A 27,813-nucleotide genomic window follows, 5' to 3' on the forward strand; every position below is an offset into this window, starting at 1 on the left:
GGAAATTGGAAAACAAGTTTCAGAAACTACAATTCGTAGTATGAGAAATTATTAACGAAAAAAGTGAAAACTAATTTAGAACAAAGAATTTTGGCTGAAATTAAAACCCTGCCAACAAAAGTGCGTGGCCGTCCGCTTATGTTAGGCGAAAAAATTGACGATGAAGTAAAACAGTTCATTAAAAATTTACGTACGTCCGGAGGTGTAGTCAACACAACAATCGTTGTTGCCGCTGCCCAAGGAATAGTCGGCGCTGAGAACCGGGCGCTTTTGAAAGAAAACGGTGGACACATGGATATAAACCGTTATTACGCCCGTTCGTTAATGAGAAGAATGAAAGAAAAGGTACAAAAAACGCTTGCAAACTGCCCGATGATTTTGAAAAAATAAAAGATAAAAAAATAAAATAATAAAAGGAGATTTTCTAGATGAAATTTCAAAATGTGTGAAAGAAAATAACAATCCAAATGAACTAATCATAAATTTTGATCAAACAGGATTAAAAATGGTCCCAACTAGTAATTTATTAACTTGCTTCACAAAAACAAAATCCGAACGATATTTGCTCCGCCTTCTACTACCGAAGAACTACAACCATGTGATCGGTCCGTGAACGGAAAACTTAAGTCGATACTAAAACAAAAGTTCGTTAGCTGGTACTCTGAACAAGTTTCCTCACAGCTCTCTAACGGTGTACCTGTGGAGAAAATTAGTATTGACCTGCGTGTCAGTGAAATTAAACCCGCCCACGCCACTTGGCTGTTACACGCGTTTGATGTTTTGTCTAAAGACAATGGGTGTATACATAACGGGTTTCAGCTAGCCGGAATATCGGGGGGCACTTGGGTGTTAACGTGTCATAATTACCGTAAGTAGATCTATGTACAGCAAGATACTATACATGTAGAAATAACGGTAAAACTATTATCCTGCATTTTAATACTTGTTTATATTTTAACGAACGTTTACATGTCGATGTTCTGAGATGATCCATGTACATCAATATCAATGGTGATCGTGATCTTATGTACGATGTAAATACGTGTGTGTATCAATAAAAAAGAAACATTACAACTCTGTATTATTGAATACTTGGGTTTAATATTCGTCATGGATTTAATTTCGTTGATTTATATTGCCAACGAAAATAACGAAATTAAATCCTCGACAAATATTTCTGCTTCTACGGTACCTTAGAACTAATTGATTGAACATTTTTCCAAGAAATTCTACATGAGAATCACAAAAACGCTTTTATGAATGACGCTTGATAAAGAATGTAAAAGAAGAAAAAAACGAGATTTCGTCTGCTAAACATTTCCAGTTTTCTCGGTAAGGTCAAATTAACGTCTCTCATTTCTTGAAAAGAACATAAACCTTTGTTGACTTTTTATTGTTCAACAACTTGTTGATTAAATAAACAATCAAATTAGTTGATTAATTTGAATAAAAACAAATGCTTGCTTTCCCGGTGATTTTTTTTAGGGACTAGTCAACACTCAAACGTCACAGCTACTTATAGCAAAGCACGTCAGTATATTTAACAGTCGGCATAATAATAACAATAGTGTTGTGTTGTGCATGTACTCTGCCTAAACTACGCCTCCGGCTCGTGCACTATGTATCGAACTCTGACTACTATATAGGCATAGTACATGCACAACACAACACTATAATATAACTAGATGATAACCCCCGGAAGCGCGGGAATTGTCACTTTACACATTATTATGATATAATGCTTAAAATGTTGAACCATATTTCTTTGTTCAATTTTTTATAGACTTTGCCCGATTTTTCCCTTATCGTATTTTTTAAAAATTAAAATAAAAAACTGCTGTTTTTTATTGTATTTATTTCAAACCAGTGAATTGGTATTTAGTGTATATCCAATCTAATTAAGATTAGACGTTCTGAATCCACTACCGCTTCTCAAACGTTTGAGAAGCGTTAGCTGATTCAGAACGTCTAATTTTAATTAGATTGGTGTATCTCTCTCTAAATGTGGTTCTATTTTCAGTTTAATTTGATTTTTATTACAGCTCCAAATAAAAAAAAACAGATAAAAAAATCTGGAGGGGGAGGGGGTCCCATTAATCTTTCCCATTTTATGCATACATCACTGATCCATATAGACATAGAATATCATAATATGTTCATTAATGTTTACAATTTATTATTTATTTTTTTTATTAATCGAAATCCGACCCAAGGTATCTGCCCGCGATGCATGATGAACTCGTCCTATACTTTTCGTTAACTAGTTAACTGCCCGCGATGCATGATGAACTCGTCCTATACTTTTCGTTAACTAGTCAATCCGCGTTCTTGGTTATCATGTTCTGGAAAGTTCTATCCCATTCTCTCACCAGAGGTCGTGCTTCGCAAGCGAATGAGTATCAAAACTAAAATCGCCCAATAAAGAAACGAATTGACTCATTTTATTTACTCAAAATTTGTCAAATTTTAATTTTTAAGTATTCTCTTAATAGGTTCACAGTAAATATTTTCACTCTTAACGTATTTATTCAATATTATTTCGTTGCAAGTGTATATTATCATATCCCTGACTTGGATTTGCCGAAGCGTGTCTACACCTTACTCTCGATTTTGCTATTTCAGGCTTGTTTATCGAAAATGAAAGTAGTTTTTTTTTATTAATTTCTCAATAATAACGTATTAGTTAATATTCAGTTTTACCTTATGGACATCATCACACATGTGTTGAAATACCAAAGGTACTCTGGTGCAGGTGTTTTGTAGTTTATTTGCAAAATGTCTTAATTTATAAGTATAGATACGTTATATTGTTTGTCTTTTAAAGTAAAATTGTTGATATAAACAATATATTTAATCAGGGGGGGGGGGGGGCAGGGGGGTGGGCCTGGTCCCCCCCCCCCCCCCACTTTTTCTCGCAGCAGCAAATTTTCTAAAATTTACATAGAAAAAAATGAATTATAATGGAGTTCCCCCCCCCACTTTTTTGGAAGTATGTAAAAAAATTATATGAGAATGAGGAATTGAGGAGTCAAATAGGTGCCCCCCCCCCCCCCCCCCCCCCCCCACGGATTAGGAATTTCACGTATTGGAGGGAAAACAATTTTGGTAGGTAAGAAAGAAAGAATTTTTTTTTGGAAGTATAGTTTACCGTAACCCCCCCCCCCCACGGAATAGGATTTTGAAGATTTTTGGAAACTTTTTTGCTTGTCAAGATTTTTTGGATGGGTCTGGCCCCCCCCCCCCCACTTTCAAAAACGATGCTACGTTTCTGTTAATATTTCTATTTATACCATAGCATAAGCAATGATATTGTTTTAAGGTCACGGTGTAACGAACTAAAGAGGAAATCAAATTAAAACTCCAACCAAAGGACAAAAAAGCCGGGCATTTTTAACTGTGATTTGTTGCCCAGCAGTTGTTTTCATAACGCAACTCGTATTTTTTTAATATATAGCGGGGCCTAGAATGATTCTTCTCTTGATATTTATCTTATGCTCTAGTGCAGTCGGCAGCGATATTCCAGAATGCATAGCGTGAGTAAATAACATAATAATATTCTTAATTGTAACGCGGACAATATATCCAATTCTTGCATAATTTGTTTATTAAAAAGATTACTTTTTTAGAGACTTATGTATGTTTTTTAAAGGTTTTCCTAAAATCATTTATATATCAGAATGAATGTCTGCATGTCAGTCAAATTGTTCTGCTTACAAGTTCAGTTTAGAATAATATTTATTTTGATGCATCATGTACTGTAGTACTAAAACTAGAAGAATTATTACTTGCTTAACTTTTTGGAAACCCATATTTTTATTGTGTCATTTAATCTTTGTGCGATTTAGAATTTTATCACTGAGAAATATGTGTAGCATCTTTCATTGTAAAGGCCTTAAATATAAATTTATTTATAACTAGAGGTAATTCGCGTTAAAATTCTAAGCTTCTACCTAAAGATCAAGGATAAAGACGCTCTTTAAAAATGATTACAATTTTCACTTTTGTCTATATTTGATATTTTATTTCTAAATGTATCTAAAACTCGAGGTTAAATCAATCTCTTACACGTGTAATAGGGTCGTAATAGGTCCATTCAAAAGGTAAAAGTTTATATAGAACCAAACAATGCATTGTCATTAATTGACCCTAAGGTGTTTTACCAATATGCTAGCATTCTAGAATATATGCATTCTATTTCAAACAGACAACGTCATACCTTCAAAAATATAAGATACTAAATTGATATATTCCTTTTCTGTAAAATATAATTTGTAAAAACATAAAGTTGTGATGTCATTTAAAGAGGTTCGTTCCTCTTAAGCTTGTTTTGGTAGCCATTTTGGGTTACATGCACAAAATTCTGTGTCATATATGAATTCTACTTGTAAATTCCTTTTTCACATTGCCAAATAAACTATATGTAATGAAATAGTTAAGGAAAAAATACATATTTAAAGAGTTTAGTAACGGACTACATTTTGTGGCGGAAGGTTTTTAAGAAGAAAAAAACTTTTTTTATAACTCAGTTGTTTTAGAGTACCGTAATTTTAGCTTTCTTATTTTCAGTGCAGACCGAATTTTCTGATAGTGTATGCATTTTGATATCTTCGTGTTGTTTCAAAAAACATATTTTAACAATATTTCAATATTTCTATCGACATGTATTGGCATATTTAACTGATATTTCATATAAGTTAAGAAAAATGAACTCCAATTTCCCCCTAAAATTAGCTTATAGCATGCCATAGCTCAAATTTTACATTATAGACCCAAACTTTTAGTGTTATTTTCTGAATTTGTAAGTTTCTTTTGAAAAGTCTGTCAAAATTTGAGAAAAGTTTGAGATTCTAAATATATGTATTGCATTATTGGTCGTTTATGAATAAAAATAGTTGGGGGGGGGGGGGGGGGGGGGGGCTCAGTGCAAAAAGCTCAAAATATCAATTAGGTGAAGAAATTGCAAATTTTTTCTTCGTGATAATTTTAATTTCATTACTTCTTAATAATGTAAATTTGTATTTGATACAATGTACCATGGTTCATTTCGATAAAAAATTATACAGGGATTTATGTGCAGTTTGCACTTTCAGTGCAAAAAGGTCATATTAGATACATCGTAGCACCAAAAGGAGCATATATTCCCCAAAATTTTGTTTTGCATTTTAGTTTAGCTATGTCTGTACATGTTAAAAAAATACTTTAGAAAAAAATTAGACTTTTGATCGCAGGATCCAACGTCCTTAAGTATAAATAGCGGTTGTTCTGACCATATGTTATTGAGTAATTCAGTGGGATTGGAAAAGTTCTTATAACTAACGGGTTCCTATTGCCTCGGTTGGAAGCCAATGTAATCAAACGAAAATAAATTGGATTTAGAATTAAAATAATAGCAATGCGTCAGAGATACTTTTACATATATATATATATATATATATATATATATATATATATATATATATATATATATATATATATATATATATATATATATATATATAATGATAACAGGTTTACTACTATTTTAGGGACTTTAAATCCTGTTGTGAAGGATATATATGGAACTTCAAAACCAATGCATGCGAAGGTATATAGATTATTCCTTATATGGTTATTATACAAAAGAAATAAGAAAAGTAAAGGAACATAAGCTTAACGTTCCAAATTATTTATTGCTATCTTCTTTTTAATTTTTATAATTACAGTGTGTATGACAGGTTATACTGGACTAAACTGTACTAAGAAATGTCCATTTCCTACATATGGAAAAAGATGTCAAAAATTATGCACATGTGATAAAGATCAGTGTGATATGTCTACTGGATGTAGTACTCTTTCTGATGGTATACTTAATTATTTTTTTTTCTTGCCATAGAAAAGGTATATTTAGTTAATCATCAACAATTGTAATACAAAAATTTCAAGAATTATTTTCAGACCCGTTTGAAACATTTTAATTGGGTTTTTTTTTTCAAGGCAACATGACTCCATCAATTGTTACCCATAGATCCTACAAACTAAATGAAAACAGCACAACTTTGATTCCGAAGACTATAATATCATTGTATCGCACAAGTACGAAGTTATGGTCAAAAGGTAAAATTGTTTTGTATTTTTAAAAATAGCAGGTGGTTAAAGGTGAGTCTTTAAATAGTTTTCTGTGTTTATATGACCACCGGTGACGAAAGATAGCCATTGCAACCAATATAGGTTATTTCGCATATTATGTGAAATATATGTTTTTAATTTTTGATTCAAAACAGTCATTACCGTACCTTGAATTGTTTTATGTTTAATCGGTTATGGATAATTGTTGAGAACCAGATAGTGCCATATAAAAAAATCTTTTTAACGACAATCGACATAAAGCGGAGGAAGTGTTCTCTTTTTGTTTAAGGTATACGTTTACTCAGATTAATAAAAAAATCCACTGATGATAAAAAAACCATCTATTAATATGTGTTAAAGACCGGTCATGGTAATGCTATTTTTCACTTTCAGAAAAGTAGGTCAATGACCTACTTTTTGAGATAACGGGCATTGAATATTTCTTGAAAATTTAAGAAAAATCGCTAAAAAAATTCACACTATTATTGAGATTTTCTTAATTGTGAAAATAATACAACATGCTTAATTCTTTTAAAAATAAAATAAAGTTTATGAATGGCAGTGACACTAAACAGACACAAAGCATTAAGTTTTCATTCACAATTTTTATAAATATTCCAGTCCGAATTTCCTCTATCAGTTTTCAAATTCCTACCCTTTTTTTCATTCAATTTAACAAAAAACTGAATGATGATATTACTAAAACATTTATAGCAAGAAACTAGGTATATCAACCTGACGTGCACTTCGATTATCTGAACAAAAAAAGTGAGATAAAACCAACAGGAAATATGCAAAATTGTGTTGACTTACAAATAGAATCTTAACTTTGAATGTTACAGTACTAACAAAAATATTTCAGTGAAAAAAAAAATCTGAAACTTTTAGTCCGATTCCCTCTGTTTTGGTACAAGTTCAACTTTGTTTGAGCCTCATTCGATAATATAGTTAAAATATCGAATGGTATGTCAAACATAACTCAGCTCATAAATACTTTTAGTGTTTAGAACAAATTTTACTCATGACATTGAACTTAATAACAATCGGAATTTGAGAACTCAAACGCGGAGTAAACAACGTCCTTAACATATTTTGTTTCACGAAAGTTAAGTTAATTATCGACACTACATGAAAAGTGAAGTGAAAAACTATTATTACTTGGAAATACTTTCATTTTTATGATATAAAGATATGATTAACATACAAAATTGACAGATCTATAACATGGTATAGTATTACTGAAACAACTGGGTTGAAAGTGATAAATAATACCGTAAATTCCTAATTAAACGCGAGGAATTAATATCAGCGTGAAATCGCCAGAAGCATCCTTCGTGGATCTGAGAGTTGTAAACTAAAAGAATTAAGGAGAAAAGTTCAGCGTTCGCGATTTTATATTCTCGCGATTTGATACAAACCAGCGGGATCGCGGAAGTAAGTACTCGCGTAATATAAGGAATTTACAGTAGTTGAAATGTGTAAATTGTACTGATGTAGTATACTTTCCGTCGCACCAGACTCGATCGTAATTATTTCAACAAATTAAGCAAACTATAAATTATGAAATCTATGATTTGAAAACAACAACATGAAAGAGGTCATAAAATCGGTTTTATCGTTTAAATAGCGTTGTCTCAAGCAACGGTCAATATACGATGTAAGAAAATCGTTGAGAGAAATAAAAACATGTTTATTCCAGAGGGTTTTTTTTCAGAGCATTCACCGTCCGTTCACATAACGCTCACAGTGCGTTCATCTGCGCTCTCCGCTCCGCTCCGTTCGCGCTCAACATTCACAAAAGTCTCATCGTGCGTTCACAAAGCGTTTACCTTACCGTTCGTTCAGATTCATTTATCTTTCAGTCAGATAATATTATATTTATGCTGATAACAACTTATACACGTAGTTTATTTGTTATTTGTTCCTGATTACGGCGAAACACAATGTGAGGATAACTCCCGATAGATCTGAATAAACTGTACATCTTGCATTTACATAGCGTTCACATATCGTTCGCCGTGGGTTCATCGTTCACTGTGCGCTCGCATTTGCGCTTCGTTTGCGCTCTACGTGCGTTCACCGTTAATAAGGGCTTTCAAAATTCCGTTTAGCGTGTGCTCATCGTTCGCTCAGAATGCGCTCATCGTTTCTTCAGTGTGCGCTCTCCGTTCACTCACCGTTTTTGTGGGAAAGTAGAACGTTTCAGGAACCATACGTTACTGCCGTATGAACCGCATGTTGTGCATGTGATTGACAGCAAAATTATACTTTATGAGTTGATGAAAAATTGATCTATAAGCTAGGAACAGTCTCAAAAACTTCGAGTGAAAAAGATCAGGACTCCGAGATATTTCGAGTTATTATAAACCAAATTGTTACCCAATTTTCCCGAAGCAAAGTTTACTGCAAGAAACAGAGCCGTTTAGAGAAAACAAAAACAAATGCACAAGCTTTTACACATATACAAATACCATTAAATAATTACTAAAATAACTCAAGTTATGTTCGGTCTCAAAAACAGCGATTGATAATTTAAAAACCAAATTTTCATGGAATTATCAAATACATATCGCGAACCTAACTTTATATAGCACTTTTTTCTGCACGTTATCACAAGTGCGCTAAAGGAATAAAAATAATATTAATGAAACAGCAATTTACGTTAAAGTGTTATAACGTCACAACCAGCGAAAGTGTTCACGCCTTTACTTCATTTCAGAAACTCTAAGAAAAATATTAAATGTAGCTGTTCGCAACTTCAAATCGCGATCGGCTTCATTAATGTCATTTTCGTGAAGGACAGCAAAATGTTTTGGAATCAGCACCTATTGATATGACAAAATACAAAGCTGGACTACCTTATGATTGCATGTTGTTATTTTTGCCATTGAACAGATTTTAAAGATAATTTTAAAACGTTTGTGACCGCCATTTTTAATCGCTATTTATCACAAGTGATAGAGATTTGGAGGTTTTACCAATGACTTCGGTACACTTAGAGGGTTCTTCAATTTATTCATACCGAAAGGATACAAGGCCAAGCAGTTATTGCCCCTGAAAGTATTTAAATTTTCTTTCAATTACATTCAACTTTTTTACTATTAATCATTGAGACTTCGAACCAATAGGGATAGAAACGTCTACCTTGGCCAAACAAAATGACATAAAGGTCTGAAGTCAAGGTCATTTAAGAATCTGTTTATTTATGATTTTTTAAAAAATAATTATCTGTTTTGTTTACGGTGAAACAGAAATGTTTTTTCATGGATGTAGTAGGACATGTTAAGACATTTCAAAACATAGCCCCTTGGCTCCTGCTTTTAAATAGTTACAAAAATCATTGCCCCTATTGTACGGAGTGCTTGTTATTACTACTCCTCTGAAACTCTAAGAAATAAAAAACTTGGAACTTTTTACCATTGTCTTCAGTAGAATTAGTGGGTTCTTCAATCTATTCATAGCAAAAGGATCTGAGGCCTCCCTCTAGCAATTATTGTTTACAGTTTTCAAAATTTCACAAAATCACTTACTTTTTTATCATCTATCATATGGACTTTTGACCTGTTTGAATAGAAGCAACAACCTTGGTCAAACAAAATGACGTAAAGGTCAAGGGTAAAAGTCCTTTAAAAATCTGTTAATTATCAAATTTCCATATCTATTGAAATACATAATAATTCTTGTAAAGTTTTCAACAGCTCGCTGGATTGCGCATTAAGGTAAACAATTTGGCCAGCCAGATATCACATAGATGTCATGTGGTTACTCAAGTGTAAATTGTTTTTATAATCAACCAAATCAAATTGTACAAAGACAGCTAGCCTCTAGAGCACTCTCTTCTATTGAAAAAAAATATATATTGATAGGCTTCTGTAAAAAATAGTCTCCTGGTGGTCAGTTTGGTTTAACTGGGAAAAAAGAATCAGAAAAGTAATTCGAAAGACATTTACGATAAACAAGAGGGAATTCGAGAAACATTGAATTGGTTTGAAATTTAAAAATAATTATCTAAAAAAATTCATTGATGGCTTCATGGCTTTTTTCATTTTCTAGTAAAACTTGTAATATATCACATGTATGACGATTAATTTGGCTGTAACTGTTTAATTAGTTCAAACTACAGCAACAATGATTGACAAAATATTGTGTAAAGTATAACAACAAAGTGCAAGTGTTTATATTAGTCTGTCCCACTATTGCCTTTTAAATCAGTGATAACTCACGTGAAGCAAGTAATATGACGAGATGATAAAAATCTAGATATTTTTACCGATTATTTTCTATAAATTCGACAATATGAAAAAAAAACCCAAGTTTTTTCCTTTGTTACGCCCACTCCAGCTTGTCAGGTTTCAATACACGGAGTTCACTGTTACTAAAGAGATGAAGGCATCTGGATGATAACGTTGAAAAATTGTACGAGGTCTTCGGAATGACATCCGAATGGAGAACAAATTTAAACATTCGCCATCATCAATCTCCATAGGAAATCTGTTTTCGTTACTGTTAATTTTTACTAGGTAAAAATGATAATGTGTGACTGAAGTTATCTTAGTTTTCCGTTTCATCGATTTCAAATGCGCTTCTTTCATATGTACGTGTATTCTTATTAAAAATGGACCAAGCTTTTCGGCGTTGAAAAAAAAATCAAGAGGATTTCATATAAACGGAAATCTTGTCTTTTCAAATTAGTGATAACTCACGTTTAGCAAGTAATATGACGAGATGATAAAAATATGGACATTGTTAGTCCGTTAAAGTGATCATTCGATTCTTATATTTGTACGGTTGAAAATTAGAGACAGAGATGCACTACGAACTGTGGTACAAAGGAATGCTATTTTCGCTGTTACTATCGAATTTTCGATTGCATGGCGAAGACATTCCATACTGTCAATTGTATGTATTTTTTTATCCTTTCTGTCAATTTTGATTAATGGTATAATTGCGGAATGAAGTTCATTTTCGTATAATGATTTAATTTTCTGTTTTTGTATCACCAAAAACATACCTTAGGATAGATTGTATAATGCATCAAACTTAAACATAGTTACGGTTACAACACATATGTTTTGTTATGTATCTTTGTAATATGCTTTCTTTTTTAAAGAAACTATAAAGGGTGTTGTGAAGGGTATATATGGAATTCCAAAAATAGAGCATGCGAAGGTAATTCATTAAAGTTTGGTCGATATTAAATTCATAGTCCTTAATATTAGTGGAAAAAACAAATAAGAATTAAATATGGCTTCTCAAAACAATTTGATAACTATGATTTTCAGAGGTATGCAAGGCTATCATGGAGTTAATTGCACAATACAATGTCCATTACCTACGTATGGAATAAGATGTCAAAAGTAGTGTACGTGTAGCAGGGACCTGTGTGATGTGTCTACAGGATGTAGATCTCTTGGTTATGGTATTATATTTTTCTCTAATTTTCATCAGAAAAGATAAATATTTCATCCGTAATTGTGTCACTTAACTTTCTAATACTAGTAATACCCCCCCCCCCCCAAAAAAAAAAAATCTATAAAAAGTGCACATTTTAAATTCTTTTCGAAGGGAACACATCTCTTTCAATGGTTACCAATCCAACATGCTGAAAGAAAACAGCACGAGTTTGATTACGAAAAGAATTATATAAAAGTATTGGACAAGTACGAAATTATCGATAAAAATAAAAGTATTCCGGTCTTGATGAAAAGTTACTGTAGATACTATTCTGCAAATATTTTTCCGTGTGTATGGAATTTGCAAGAAGGAAAGACATAATAGTCATTGCAACTTATCTAATTTTTTTCAGAAATTGTATAAATATATATATATATATATATATATATATAGAAAACTTAAATGAATAAAAACACAAAGTCCGAGTAAAACATAAGCGCTTTCATTTTCATCTTCAGATGTTTTACAAAACATTGTAAAACATCTGAAGATGAAAATGAAAGCGCTTATGTTTTACTCGGACTTTGTGTTTTTATTCATTTAAGTTTTCTATATCTTATCCGACCACTGTGAATTTTTTCTGGATTTACCTATATATATATATATATATATATATATATATATATATATATATATATATATATATATATATATATATATATATATATATATATATATATATATTTCAAATTCTTACAGAAATCGTTACTAGTATATTTATAAGTGCTTCATGTTTAATTGCGTCCAGAACCAAATAGTATCAGATACGATATGGTAAAGGAAGGAAGTTTCCTCTTGTCTTTTGTTTGTTAATTAATCGGATAAATCACAAAAGCTTATAATAATTATCGACACGGCATGAAAATTGATTGTTATATCCTTGATAAACACATTAATTTTCATTTTAGAAAATGTTAGAAATAAAATGAACATAGCAGCTGATGTATGGCTGATTTATGAGATATAAATGATAACATTGTTTTGTTGAAACAACATGGGTTATTCAGTGATTAGTCTACAGGTATATTTACAGATGTAGCGTGTATCCCGTCCTATAAAACTACAGGATATACAATTATACTAAAACATATTGATCAAATTAATACGGTTTATTTACATGTACAGCCTATACAAACCTTACCATTTACACTTTAAAGTATGAACATTAACGTAAATAAATATTTTAACATAGAACAAAATGTATTGCTATTTGGAGAGAGAAGAAAGAGTGCAATTAAACCATAAAAAAGCGTCAATCTTAAAAATAACATGCATTAAGCATGTATTAATAGAGACCAGGCCCCGCCGTCAAAGTCGTCATTTAACAGGAAGTTGACGTCCGATAGGTACAAAAATATATCCCACGATATGGCATGCCTTAACAAACACTGTGTAAAAATTTCAAGCAGCTGCGATGAATGGTTGCTGAGATAAATGCGACAGAATTTTTCGTTATGGACGGACAGACAGACACACAACGGTAAAACAGTATACCCCCTCTCCTTCGGAGCGGGGGTATAAATATGTGTTTATGCCTAGCTATGTATAGAGCATCTTTAATGCACACGAAATATAAACGAGAGAATTGTTATTTTTCGTTGTTCAGTGGATGGTATAGGGGTTGTATTCATTTATTTATTGTTTTGTATATTTTACTGAATCAGATATGTCTTTGTTCATTTTCCTTTTTTCTGACAATAGTGCATGTAGAATAAAATAAATTTAGACCGGTCGGACTAAATAAGAATGCTTTAATCGGAATAACACAGCGATTGAAGTATATTATTTATTTAATGATTGATTTAGGTCTAATTAAGTTTGCAATTATAAATCAAATATATTTGACAACAACGAAAGAAATAATTTAATTTTACTATGCAAAAAAAGTTTTCAGCACCATATAGCTTAAAAATGATGCATGTATATGGAACGCCATGGCTGCCTTATGTAAGGTGATTTTATTATATGCTGTTGGTCTATCATTATATGCTGTGTTTCTATAATTATATGCTTTGGATCTATTATTATATGCTGTGGTTCTATAATTATATGCTGTGGGTCTATGATTATATGATGTGGATCTATTAATATGCTGTGATTTCATTATTATATGCTGTGGTTTCATTATTATATGTTGTGGGTTCATGATTATATGCTGTGGGTTCATAATTATATGCCGTGGATTTATTATCATATGCTGTGGGTTCATAATTTTATGCTGTGGGTTCATAATTATATGCTGTGGGTTCATTATTATATGCTTTGGTTTCATTATTATATGCTGTGGGTTCATAATTATATGCTGTGGGTTCATAATTATATGCTGTGGGTTCATAATTATATACTGTGGTCAATTAGTATATGCTGTGGGTTCATTATTATATGCTGGTATAATTATAGAGCCACAGCATATAATAATAGACCCACAGCATATAATAAAATCATCTAACATAAGGCAGCCATGGCGTTCCATACATAGATGTTACTTTTAATATGTGGAGCTGATATATACCGGAAAAATATTGTTGTGTACACCTGCTATACCAAAGGGAGATAATGATGAAATTCATCTGCAAAACAACAACCATGTTTTGGGTTAGTTAAAAGCAATGCATTTGAATACTTACGAATTGAGTCTATCAGTGATTGACTGCTAGGTCTCTTCTTTAATTTCGCCATGTTTTCCCTTAGCCCCTGCCCCTTTCATTTTCGCAAATAACTTATCCTTATACTTTAAAACATCCTCTAGAAGGACTATCTGTTCCTAGTAGGACCTATTGGCCCCCCTTTTCCTCTTCGCTGCAGACATTAAACTTTCTATATCGTTTTTGGCCATGTTTCAATCAAATCAACACACAGACGACAACTTTTTTTGCGTAAAAACACTACGCAAAAAATCCGCGAAATAACGCGATTTTATTTGCGCAACTCAAACAACTGAGTTAAGTGTAAATTTTAAGCCTCAACTGAGGCCTTCCTCAAAGTGATTGGTGACGGTGAATTAAGGAAAATCTCAATTGATGCTGCCTCAGTTATTTGAGTTGAGTATTGAGTTGAGTGATTTTAAAATGTTGGTGACGGCGGGGCCTCTTCAGTGTATCATTCTATAAACAACTATATACGTTAAATTAAAAAATGGCCTGTGCTTGGTTTGTGAATTCTAGAATCATCAGACTACGCTTCTCAATATAAATCGGCAACATTGTGAACACTTTTAATCGGATCAAAGACGTTGTAAAAATGTTTATATAATTATAAGGAAAGAAATGCATCAACTATCCAGTCGCTTTAGATCGCTTTAACACCTTTAACCGATGAAAAAATAAATGGACATCGCCACGTTTTTTGCCTTTTGTAATTACAGCTAAATGTAACCTTCGGCAATACTTTTAAAGAGCACAAAATTAATGTTGATACCAATGTTTTTGATATTGATTGGGTTACATTAAGGTCTTTATTAATGGCCAGCGAAGTAACATATGAATCATATATACTTCTAGTTACTCCTTAATTTGTATTTCTGATGAAGTGGTGTGGAGTTTTGAGTTCCATTTGTTACGAGTTACTCAACATAAGTACAAATCATTAGCTTTTTTCATTATACAACTAAAACTAGAGAACTTAAGATTGGAAATCTATTTAGTAAATAAACTCTTCATCCCAGATCCCAGATTTCAGATCTCGGAGACAAATGCAATTTTTGATAAGATATCTCGCATAATACAGTTAATAAATACGACACGTATCAATCACCGAAATAATGAATGTAGCGAAAGTTTGTGGATTCCCCGCCAAAATTACTTTCAAAACCGTGTAATTTTTTTTACGTTGATTACAATTGTCAATATCTTTTTTAACTGATGAATATTGTTTGTGGTTAAGTCAAATACTCCCTCCCACCGAATGCTATCTTTTGATTGTAGAAAGGTAACATAGCTTATGCAAAGTAATAAGAATGAACGTTTATTTTCTACGATTCATTACGAAAAAGGAGGGGGAAATATCAATGTAAAACAATAGTAGCAATGCACCTTTTCACTCTTACCCTAACTTTTTATTTTCAATAAAGCTTAGAGTGTATGTAAATTTTACCGGAAAAAACTCTTAAAACTTACGATAACAAGACCCTATCAAATTTACCATATACATGTATTTATTTTAAACTTGAATTAACCACTTAAAGATTTCCACGACGAAGGCTATTATCTATAAGTTCGCAGTTACTTGGCGATTATGCAATGCAGTGAATTCTCGCCACGTGTAAGGTAATACATTTTACATCTGATTTGTTCACTTTTTTATGCTTGCAGAAATTTTTTTAATTTTTCGAGACATGTAATATTTAAGTTTAATTAAAGTACCAGTCGAAAATGACAATGAATATATAAATAAAAAATTTAGTCCGTACTAACCGTTGCAACAGTTGATCGTGAATAAGATGTTTAACAACGTAATAAGAATTTAGTGTGAATGCTCTAGGCTTTTATTAATAAACTTACAAGTCGCCATTTAAAGAGGCGATATCTTGCACCAAATCGTCGATAATTTTTTCCAGACAAACCCTGTTAAATTCGACAACCGGGCATTATAGGTTTACTTTTAATCTTTTATTATTTCATTATTAGGGTCTTCCGTTTCCAACGGAAGACCCTCTTGTTATTCTACGGTTTCTTTTTCTTTATTCTTATTAGGGTTTTCCGTTTTCAACGGAAAACCCTTCTGTTATTCTACGGTTTCTTTTTCTTTATTATTATACTTTTTTTTCTTTTTCTGACTTTTTTGGAGCGTTATTTCTCAGAAACTATTCAACCGATTTACACCAAATTTTTAGGAGTTATAAAGCATCAATGTCGCTGCTGATTACTAAAATATCAAATGATTACGTCACTTCCGGTTTCAGATATGAACGATTTTGCAAATTTTTCAGGGTCATTTTGTCCACGCATCTTCTCTGAAACTAATCATGATAAAAGCTTGAAATTTGCAGGGATTGTAGATGAATGTCTGTAGATTTCCCTCCATGCTTCCAATTGCGAAAAATGCGCAAGGCCTAGAAGCTCGCCTGAACCTGAAAATTAGCACCAACTTTTTTCACAAAATTTTCGCACTTTTTCCGTAATATCTTTTGACGTATAAATATTTTGTTAAAACATGTAATGCAAAAGTTGTTTCAATTTGCACGGGCTTTTATTTGATATCAAGAAAAAGGGGCTGGCCCCTCAAATTAGGGGCCAAGAGGGCTCTAAAGTCTATTTGCAATAACCTTTTAGTGAACAATAATTTGTTATCAATTATAGAAGCAAAAATGTTCATTGTACAGCTGTTTATCTATACAGTACCATACTTAAGTCATATATTACGTAATTAGGGGCTTCAAGGGGCCAGAAGTTCAAAACTTTGATCATTAATATCTGAAAAAGGAGAAATATTTTGAAAAGCAATGTAGAACAAAAGTTGTTCAAAATAATGTTTTGTACAATATGCTACCTTAAATGTTTTTGTTTATGACCCCATTTAGGAGCTAAAGGGTCGGCCCCTAAAACACATTTGTACAGATATCTCAAGAACGGTAAACATTTTGTGAACACTTGTTAAACAAAATATCTTTATATTTACAAGACCTTTCATTTGATGTCAAGAAAAAGGGGCTGGCCCCTCAAATTAGGGGTCAAGAGGGCTCAAATGTCTTCTTACAATAACTCTTTACTGAACAATATTTTGATTTTAATTATAGAAGCAAAAATGTTCATTGTACAACTGTCTATCTATGCATTACCATACCTAAGTCATATATTACGTAATTAGGGGCTTTAAGGGGCCAGAAGTTCAAAACTTTGATCATTAATATCTGAAAATGGAGAAATATTTTGAAAAGCAATGTAGATCAAAAGTTCTTCAAAATAATGTTCTTAACAATATGATACCAAAAATTTTGTTGTTAGTGGACCCGGTAAGGGGTTAAAGGGTCGGCTCCTAAAACGCATTTGTACAGATATCTCGAGAACAGTTTACAATTCATGAACACTTGTAAAACAAAATATGTTTATATTAGCGAGACCTTTTATTTGATATCAAGAAAAAGGGGCTGACCCCTCAAATTAGGGGCCAGAAGGGCTACTAAGTCTTTTCATAATAACTCTTTTCTGACCAATGATTTGATATTAATCATAGAGCAGCAAAAAAGCTTTTATTAAGCTTAATTTAAAACCGAAACCCGTTTTAAAATCAGACGATGCATTACAGAGATATCCGGGTTTAAAAATTGATTTTTCCGGAAATTTTGATTCCGCGTCCTTGGTTTAAAAAATAGCGTAATGTTTAAAGTAAAATTAACTCGTACCAAAAATAATTGTTAAGTCGTACTTGAACACATTCGGATTTTTTTTTGTTAAGTCGTTCTTGAAATCGGAAAGGTGTTTGTTAAGTCGTACTTAAAACCATTTGTATTTTGTTAAGTCGTACCAGGAATAATTCCATTTTTTCATCTTTTATATTTTAGTTACTCTTGTTATTGGTTTTAGAGCTCTGCTTCTTACAGGAACTTCCAGCTTTACTTCCGACATTAACGGAAGACCCAATCGTTGCTTTGCAACGAGCTTTGCTCTAGTTATTCTTTTTTTTCTTTTTCTGACTTTTTTTGAGCGTTATTTCTCAAAAACTACCCAACCGATTTGCACGAAATTTTCAGGAGTGATAGAACATCATCGTCGCTACATATTATTAAATTTTTGCATGATGACGTCACTTCCGGTTTAAGATATAGACGATTTTGTAAATTTTTAAGGGTCATTTTGTCCACGCATCTCCTCCGAAACTAATCAAGATAGAAGCTTAAAATTTTCAGGGGTTGTAGATGAATGTCTGTAGATGTACCCCCATGCTTCCAATTATGAAAATTGCTCAAGGCCTCGAAGCTCGCCTGAACCTGAAAATTAGCACCAAATTTTTCCAAGAAATTTTTGCACATTTTCTGTAATACCTTTCGATGTGCACATAGTTTGTTAAAACATGTAATGCAAAAGTTGTTTCAATTTTCACGAGCTTTCCTTTGATATCAAGAAAAAGGGGCTGACCCCTCAAATAAGGGGCCAAGGGGGCTCTAAAGTCTTCTTACAATAACTCTTTACTGAACAATAATTTGTTATTAATTATATAAGCAAAAATGTTTATTGTACAGCTGTTTATCTATACAGTATCATACTTAAGTCATATGTTACGTAATTAGGGGTTTCAAGGGGCCAGAAGTTCAAAACTTTGATCATTAATATCTGAAAAAGGAGAAATATTTTTAAAAGCAATGTAGAACAAAAGTTGCTTAAAATGGTGTTCTTGTCAATATGCTACCTTAAATGTTTTTGTTTATGACCCCATTTAGGAGTTAAAGGGTCAGCCCCTAAAACACATTCGTACAGATATCTCAAGAACGGTTAACATTTCATGAACACTTGTTGAACAAAATATGTTTAAATTTGCAAGACCTTAAATTTGATATCAAGAAAAAGGGGCTGGTCTCTCTAATTAGGGGCCAAAAGGGCTCTAATGTCTTTTTACAATTACTCTTTACTGAACAATATTTTGTTATTAATTATAGAAGCCAAAATGTTCAATGTACAGCTGTTCAACTATACAGTACCATACCTAAGTCATATATTACGTAATTAGGGGTTTCAAGGGGCCAGAACTCAAAACTATGATCATTAATATCTGAAAAAGGAGAAATATTTTAAAAAGCAGTGTAGAACAAAAGTTGTTCAAAATAATGTTCTGAACAATATTAAACCAAAAATTTTGTTGTTAGTGCCCCGGTAAGGGGTTAAAGGGTCGGCCCCTAAAACACATTTGTACATATATCTCGAGAACGGTTTACAATTCATGAAGACTTGTAGAACAAAATATGTTTATATTAGCGAGACCTTTTATTTGATATCAAGAAAAAGGGGCTGGCTCCACAAATTAGGGGGTACAAGGGCTACTAAGTCTTTTTATGATAACTCTTTTCTGACCAATAATTTGATATTTATTATAAAGCAACAAAGCAGCTTTTATTAAGCTTAATTTAAAACTGAAATCCGTTTTAAAATCAGACGATGCATTACAGAGATATCGGGGTTTAAAAATTGATTTTTCCGGAAATTTTAATTCCGCGTCCTTGGTTTAAAAAATAGCGTAATGTTTATAGAAAAATTAACTCGTACCAAAAATAATTGTTAAGTCGTACTCAAACACTATCGGATTTTTCTTGTTAAGTAGTTCTTGAAATCAAAAAGGTTTTTGTTAAATCGTACTTAAAATCATTCGGGTTTGTTAAGTCGTACCAGGAATAATTCGATTTTTTTCATCTTTTTATTTAAGTTACTCTTGTTATTGATTTAAGAGCTCTGCTTCTTACAGGAACTTCTAGCTTTTCTTCCGACATAAACGGAAGACCCACTCGTTGCTTTGCAACGAGCTTTGCTCTAGTTTTACTAGTATAATTATTTAGTTGCGACGATATTTTAGGCAGATACAATCTTCAAAAGTTATTTGGTTCGCACTGATTTTAATCTGCGTAATAATTTGTTGTAGAATTGTATATGAACTTTGTTTAATCCAGTCGTTTTAAATCAATTTAACAAGAACGCAGGAATGATAAGGCAGCTCTCAGCGATCGATTGATTAAAAATTCTGCTGATCGATTTGACGTCACAGTAAGTGGCATGATGTCATATTTAATCAGAAACATATCAATTTTCACTTTATCTCAGGTTTGAATAAGTTAAAATGATGTAGGCCTATATATTCGCGTGTTAGCCATGTTAACGAGTTGGATAGAGTAAATATACAATAACACAATTAAAGATATTCTAATAATCTCATACGATTTGTTTTATATTATAAAGCTTTTGAGACAGTCCCTTATAAGACCCGAATCGATTTTTTTTTCAAAGATAAAAAACGATTATACAACGTTGTGTTACATGTATGCAGTTATTGTGACTTAGCGCAATACATTACAGTACGTCATTTCTGAGATAAATCTAACTGTTTTAAAGTAAAGTTTTACTTAGAATTTGCAGCTCTAAATAATTTTTCTTGGAACTTAATCACCTGATTAAATAGATATACTGATCAGAAGACTAAAATAATGAAGTTTAATGACATACACAAAGTTGCGAGTGATCGTAAGTTTGAATTGACTCGATCGAGGAACAATTGTTGATGTTTTATAAAACAAACAATAGTCTAATGATAATACTGAATAAGGATGCTTACTGGTGATGGAATAAAAGTCTTTAACAAAATTATTTCGGTAAGTTTTTATATATAAACACAACCACATAGTTATGTTGAAAGTACTAACAAATCTTGGAAAATAGGTCACTGAGGCGTTGAAGTGAGGGGCTGAGTCAAAAAAAAGATCGGATCCGAAGTATTTGATAAAGAATCACCCGTTTGATAAAGCAAAGGTTTATCACACGTCGGGTAATATACACCACACGTATGAGATAAAAGTCATTACTTCTTGTTGCAGATCAGCGGTGGTTCAAATGCAACTAATACCTTGACCATGTTTGTTTCTACCGACCGGTATGAAACATTTATTTACTACTGTCTTATACAAGCGATTAGCATGCACTTTGTGGAGGCCATGAAAAGGTTTACACAGGTAATGACCTCATTTAGCATTAGGCCTTATTAAACAAATAACTTTTAGTCAGTATTGATACATCTCTATAAGCTTACACTTTGTTATTTTCTCTATGTAAATATTGCACAATATATGTTACTTCATATTTTGCATGACCATTTTGAATCACAGTACATAAAAGCACATCACAGTGTATGATAACGTTTAAATTTTCACAGGAAGAGATTTGCCATGGAACAAATATTACCATCAATGTAGTACAAAAATGTCCAGAAAATGCCAAGACAGTACAAATAAGAATTATCGAAAGGAAATGCTACCAGTATCCTAAATGTGACGGTGAAGTTCTTGTTTATCATTGCACTCGATTTCTCAACAACCTCATAGAAGTATGTTCTCCGAATGGATTAATAACAGGTTAACATGGCATACATGACACGACATATTCCTTCCAAAAAAGGTGTATCATGTTTAAAAGCTGTATCATAAAGGACTGTGCGTTAGTCTTGTATTGAAATGATCAACGAAAAATGCAAATAATTAAATGTTTTATCGTTGTTTTAATTTATATACATACTTGTACATGGTAAATTATACATGTCTTTTCATATACTTATCTTCTTTAGGTCATTGTTGTACACAATTCGATGAAGGAGTAGGACGAGTAATAGAAGACTATAGCACATCTTGCTCCGAATGTCCTTTTAAGTATCATTCCAACGATTCATCAAAATGTGATTAAACATAATTATACTTTTTTTATCCACAAAATTTCAATTTGCCCAAGGATCATACTATTACTGAATGTTTCTTTACAGAGACATATAACATTAATCACGTATTGAATTTCATAAAATATTTATAATTTCAAAATATATACCTCTCTTTATAAGCAACAACAGTTGCGCCGAAATGCTTTAATCTATGGCTTGTGAATACCGGTAGGGTTCAGGAATTTGTTGCTAACACGTTTCATTTTCTTTCTGGAAATACAAAACACGCTTAATAAGTTACTACGTTGGTAAATATAATACTTATTAACCAACTAATTACAATTGCGTTTAACTATTATTGCTAATGTATTATCTGTCAGAGTTCACTTTCAGTTTCATCATGCATTGAATCAATTCAACGGACATCGACAAAATCACCAATTAAAGAATATGCGAATGCAAAAGACATTATGGACGAAACTAAACAAGTCGAAAACAGACAAACAACCCAGTCTATCCAATATGATATAACAACGGAAGATACAGAATTGAGGCAAAGTATTTCACAAGCTTCAGTTGCCTAAAAATAAAGCGGCATAACTGTTAATACTAATACTTAAAAGAAATCAAAAACGATAAGTTATCTATACAATTTAAACAAACGAGTTGATTTTTCCTGAGTATACCTGTCAAATTTTTTCACATGGCTTAAAATTACGAAAGTATAAAATAGATACATACTTCAAATGCAATTATACCCCTTGCTATTTTTGACTTGAAGAGAATGCCAATGATTATTATATGTTAAATCAATTCACAACTTACCATAAACTATGAATATGTTATTCTCAACGTTATATCAGTTTTCTTTACTTGTTTACAAAGCACAGGTCTTAATATTTTGAATCAAATACTCCCTACCCTTGGGCCAATTTGCTTCTTATTTTCCGGCAAGGTGCCTTTCGTAAATGGATTTACAATGACAAAGAACTACGTTTTTAGGTCGAGTGATAATTTTTTGAGTGACCTATATGTTAAGTCGTTGTCCTTACAATACATTATCATGCTTTAGCCGAATATGTCTAATAATATCCCACATAGTGCTTTTGACTAGAGAATATGCTGTATTTCAAAATACTTTTTCTTGCTCAAGCTTAAGTTTCTAGCAGATTATTGCAGATGTGTAAAATTACTCCACACAAATATTATCCTTTGGTAAAGAATACCAGATTAAGGTAATATCAGACCTTTTTGAGAAATACTCAAATGGATCACTCTGTCAGGACCTTGACCAAAATGTCTAGGTCAGAGATGAAAATTATAGCAAATCTTATTAAAACCTTTCATTACTATAACTGTTCTACATTTGAGCCAGGTCTGCTCAGTATTGACTGAGTAACAAACAAAACGTTAAAGGATGTGCAGTGAGCATAAATAAAGTTTCTCTTTAATAGTTTAAGCTTAAGGAGGCCGTTTTGGGTTTTTTTGCAGAAAAACTACAATAGCATAACTCTTTATTTTTTAACCATATGTAATTTAAACCAACTCTAGTTTATCTGCGAAGGTTCATGAAAATCGACCGTCTGGTTCTTTCTAGGGACCATCTCAAAATAGAGGTACATTTACTATAGAACTATATATAGGAAACTGTCATTTTCCGCACATCAAAGCAGTTTAAAAAAAATACTACAATAGCTTTTTTTCTCAAATTGTTATATATGATTAGTAATATCATTTCCCACCTTTTATGTAAAAAACACAAAATTCTACCGTCTGGTTTTTAGTGGGGGCCATCTCAAAATATTAAAATGCACCAAATTTTGCTATATATTTGGATCATCATGAATGATGATTGGTGTAATGGATTCATTCCAAAAATGCGGAAAATGTCCTCGAGGTTAGCATCATTCTGTATATAAAATTTCAACAGCGTACAATGTTTACTTTTTCTTTTATGTTATTTCTTATAACGTACTCCTACAAAGCTTCATTTTATCATAACGTCATAAAAGCGCAATGGCAATGCTCCCCTACCGCACAACGTAAAAATCGTGTTAAAAATAAAAATTTCCTTTAAAAATCTAAATATTTTTATCTGTATTTTGTTTATTGTGTTCAATTTTATAAATTATATCGAAAAAAATTCAGAAGAAGTATATATCAACTGTATTATATTAGAATGCGCAAAAACATGCGCAATGCAAACTAAAGTCGGCCTCCTTAAATGAAACGTTTCTACATAGTATTTGTGGTCGTTTCATTTGCTGTTTGTCTTATACAACAGTAATAGAGTTGTAGAGTGTTTGTTGTTAAAGAGATGTGCATTAATTTTGAATTGAATCTTTTAGTTGGCTATGGAGAATATGGTCTTAATTACTATCTAGTTTATTTTCAATGCTTTTTTAATTGAATATATAGAAATAAGAAAACAATAGATAACTTACTTTGTCATTTTAAACATATTCGTTTTCAGATTGACCAATGGAAGCATCCTGATAAATTCACCAGATGTTTATGTCATAACTGTAGTTATAATGACGATGTTAGTGTACATTGCAATTTGTATTGTAATTGCTATAAAACTCGAAAAATAAATCTGTATTTCGGAATAAGATACGTTTATATTGTTTTGAGTTTTTATTTGATCATTATAACTTTTTTTTTCATTTCGCTGCAAGGCTAATAATGCATTTATTTCTAGAACAGAACATAATAAAGAATAAAGGAAGCATTTTAAAATAAATTAAGCGATCAGAGCAATGTAAGCAGATATTACATTGACAATACGTTTTATAGATTTATTGATTGTTACAATCAAACACCAGAAATAAACACCGAAATTCGGTTTTCCGTTTTAACATGTAATCCCGTTATTACTTCAATAATGCAAATGTTATATGGGCTTAAAAGATCAAACCTGAAATCCATAATACTATTATTTTTAAAATATAAATGTAATCTAATATTTCCGGCATAAAATCAGTCGTCTATTGAGTGCATTCTTATCTATGCGTGCATCCATAAATTTTCTCTGAAGTTTAATGACACATTCAGTTGTGAAGTGGGAACACATGGCACTTTTGTAAAGACGACTGACATTCAAGAGTTGACGGTTGTCGCTGAAACTGAAATTATACAGCACCCGACGATAACTCAATCAAAAAATCTACATCTCCGACTATGGCACTATACAAAATTGTTATGAACACGTATCTAAAAAACGTGTATGTAAACTTTATTAGATCATTATTTCAGAAAATATTATTTATAAATGATCTTATCAAAGATAATGGGAATTTTCTTTTATTTGAAACTTTCAAAAAAGAATAAGGATATCAGCCAGTCCAAAGCATTGAAAAGAATTGATAAAGATTGTTCCAGGGCAAGAAATATGCGATAGCAAGATTAAAAAAATAAAGAAAATCCCAAAAGGCTTCAAAACCTTATTTCTTCATATTTTAATCGTCTGTCGCTGACAACTATATTACCCATAAGAAGGTACACATTTAAGAGAGGAAAGGATGTCCAAGGAAATTACCAAAAAATTGGAACAATACTTTATGATTAGACACATTGCTTAAAATTTTACATAGAATAGATTGCACAAACTTGAGACTTTTTATATTTTAAATATTAAATACGGAACTGTCTTTATTTTGCAATGAAATTGAGTCAGTTAGTCATTTATTCTGTGATTTTTTTTATGCTTGTCTGTATGCACACAGTCTTTTTTTTTCATTAATATATATAAGAAAAATATTATAGTCTGTTATTATTTTTTATGTGCAAAGATTGTAAATAAAATAAAAAAAACGATGTTCCCAAAGTTTGTCTTCCAAAGGCTGTGTTTCACCGATTTTCAGTATGTTTTCAAAAATGAATTGAATACGTTTAGATTTTTAGACAGGAGTATCTAAATTGAAAATATAATAAGTTAATCAGTGGGAAAAGCTAAAAATTGTTACATAATTATTAAACGACATAAATATATGTTGTTTAACATCTTGAGTACTTTTTTAATCTTTAATTACATGGCATACTAGTATATGTAAACAATGTAAAATGTTTCAATTTTGTACATACTTTAGGTGCTTACATAATCCATAAATTGTTAAAAAGTTACTTCCGACTTGATTCATTATCCGGAATATAGGTCGTTTATCGATCAAACCAAACATTTAAACTTTGATATGCCTCGGTTACAGACAGAAACCAATGTATATTTTCAGAACGAGTATGCTAATTTTTACATGTCCGTTTCAAAGACCGAAAACCATGTTGGGTTATATCTCAAAGAAAATTCAGATATTTATATAATTAAACATTTTTAAAAATCATATTTCACCGACTTGAATTTATAAGTCTTTACAGTTGCTTCAGGCACATACATGTATACGTTTTCATAAATCTAACCTACATTTGACAACCGTTTGCCGGGGGAAATATTTCTGTAGTTGCACTTTCTTAAATATCATTTAAGCCTATCCTTTTTAACCATAAATTTTTAAAATTCAACATTCTGTCATTAGGCTTTCAAAGACGCTGAAGATCTGGATACATGTACTGCATGTTTATTTTGTTCGAATATCAAGGACTTATCAATAATCTTGGGTGGACCAACATTTTCATTAAAAAAACCTTGCAAAACAATCGACTTTTATTTATTAACATATGATTGAGTAATTTTTAAAATCATATTGATAATCCTAGTACTGTTTGAAATGAAACATTAGTAAGATCTGGAAAATCTAAAACATTGTTATGAACAAAATATAAACAGTTAGTGTGCTCTTTTACTTACACACATACATGTAACCTTTAATTTACATCAAGCTCATTTATTTGTGAGTGTGAACGTAGAGGAAAAACGACAAAACGTTATACTACGTTGTACTTATCATTGAAATATGTTGTGTAATATATACCTGTTACACTTTATAAGATACAGGTGATGGCAACTAAGGCATCATGTTATATGCTTAAATACGCTTTTCAACATTATTTAACATGCACATATTTCTTCAGGGGATTTCACAATACTGTAGCGAGATTTATATTATGTCGAATGACATATTATCGTTGTTTTATGTTTTATAATCAAAATCATCATATAAGTATCATATTTCAATTTGGAAAGAAAATCTATCGGAATATATAAATATATATATATATATATATATATATATATATATATATATATATATATATATATATATATATATATATATATATATATATATATATATAAATCCAAGAAAAACCTCAGTGGTCGGTGAAATATATATAAAACTTAAATATATGAAAACACAAAGATCGAGTAAAAAATAAGCGCTTTCATTTTCTTTTCATTTTCTTTCTTTTTTTTAGATTTTATTTCCAAATTGAAATATGATACTTATATGATGATTTTGATTAAAAGGAAAATGAAAGCGCTTATGTTTTACTCGATCTTTGTGTTTTCATTTATTTAAGTTATATATATATATATATATATATATATATATATATATATATATATATATATATATATATATATATATATTCTACCTTACAAGGACGCTTTTCCCCATTGTTCTCAATTGAAAAAAGAAAAAATGCAAATATGTCTTAAAATAGCTCTTACAAAATATATAATAATAATATAATAATATCGTCTTTTATTTTTTTTTTATTAATCTAACCAATATAAAATTGACATAAAAATTACTATCGTAGAAGTGAATTGGGTCCGTAGTCCTTTGAAGGAATAGGTTGAAATAGCATTTTTCATTAGCAACCGAAATTTGATTGTCATTTTTTTTTTATTTATAAGCGAGTTGCAGAGCTTGAAATTCTTCGCTAGGTAAACAAAGCGTTTATTTACATTATGAACGTTGAAGAAAAACTCTCAGTTTTTAACCTAAAACGAATGTG

General features: G+C 31.4%; 1 protein-coding gene across 1 annotated transcript; it reads left to right on the forward strand.

The window, feature by feature from the left end:
- The first annotated feature begins 15,735 nt into the window (after positions 1 to 15,735).
- Positions 15,736 to 24,527, forward strand: LOC128182891 (uncharacterized). Its single transcript, XM_052851662.1, has 6 exons — positions 15,736 to 15,824; positions 21,071 to 21,205; positions 21,406 to 21,604; positions 21,814 to 21,921; positions 22,294 to 22,453; positions 24,374 to 24,527. The coding sequence occupies exons 2-6, from the start codon at positions 21,107 to 21,109 to the stop codon at positions 24,492 to 24,494; spliced, it is 687 nt and encodes a 228-aa protein (XP_052707622.1). The 5' UTR covers positions 15,736 to 15,824; positions 21,071 to 21,106; the 3' UTR covers positions 24,495 to 24,527.
- The last annotated feature ends 3,286 nt before the right edge of the window (positions 24,528 to 27,813 follow it).

The sequence above is a fragment of the Crassostrea angulata genome, chromosome 5 (genome assembly GCF_025612915.1).
Source record: "Crassostrea angulata isolate pt1a10 chromosome 5, ASM2561291v2, whole genome shotgun sequence".
Lineage (NCBI taxonomy): Eukaryota > Metazoa > Mollusca > Bivalvia > Ostreida > Ostreidae > Magallana > Magallana angulata.

Excerpts from the sequence above, each read along its gene's own strand:
- LOC128182891 (XM_052851662.1), top strand. The coding sequence starts at position 21,107 with ATGTTTGTTTCTACCGACCGGTATGAAACATTTATTTACTACTGTCTT. Across the intron at positions 21,206-21,405 it reads CCATGAAAAGGTTTACACAG|GAAGAGATTTGCCATGGAAC; the intron begins GTAATGACCTCA and ends AAATTTTCACAG. Across the intron at positions 21,922-22,293 it reads TTCCAACGATTCATCAAAAT|TTTCATCATGCATTGAATCA; the intron begins GTGATTAAACAT and ends GTTCACTTTCAG.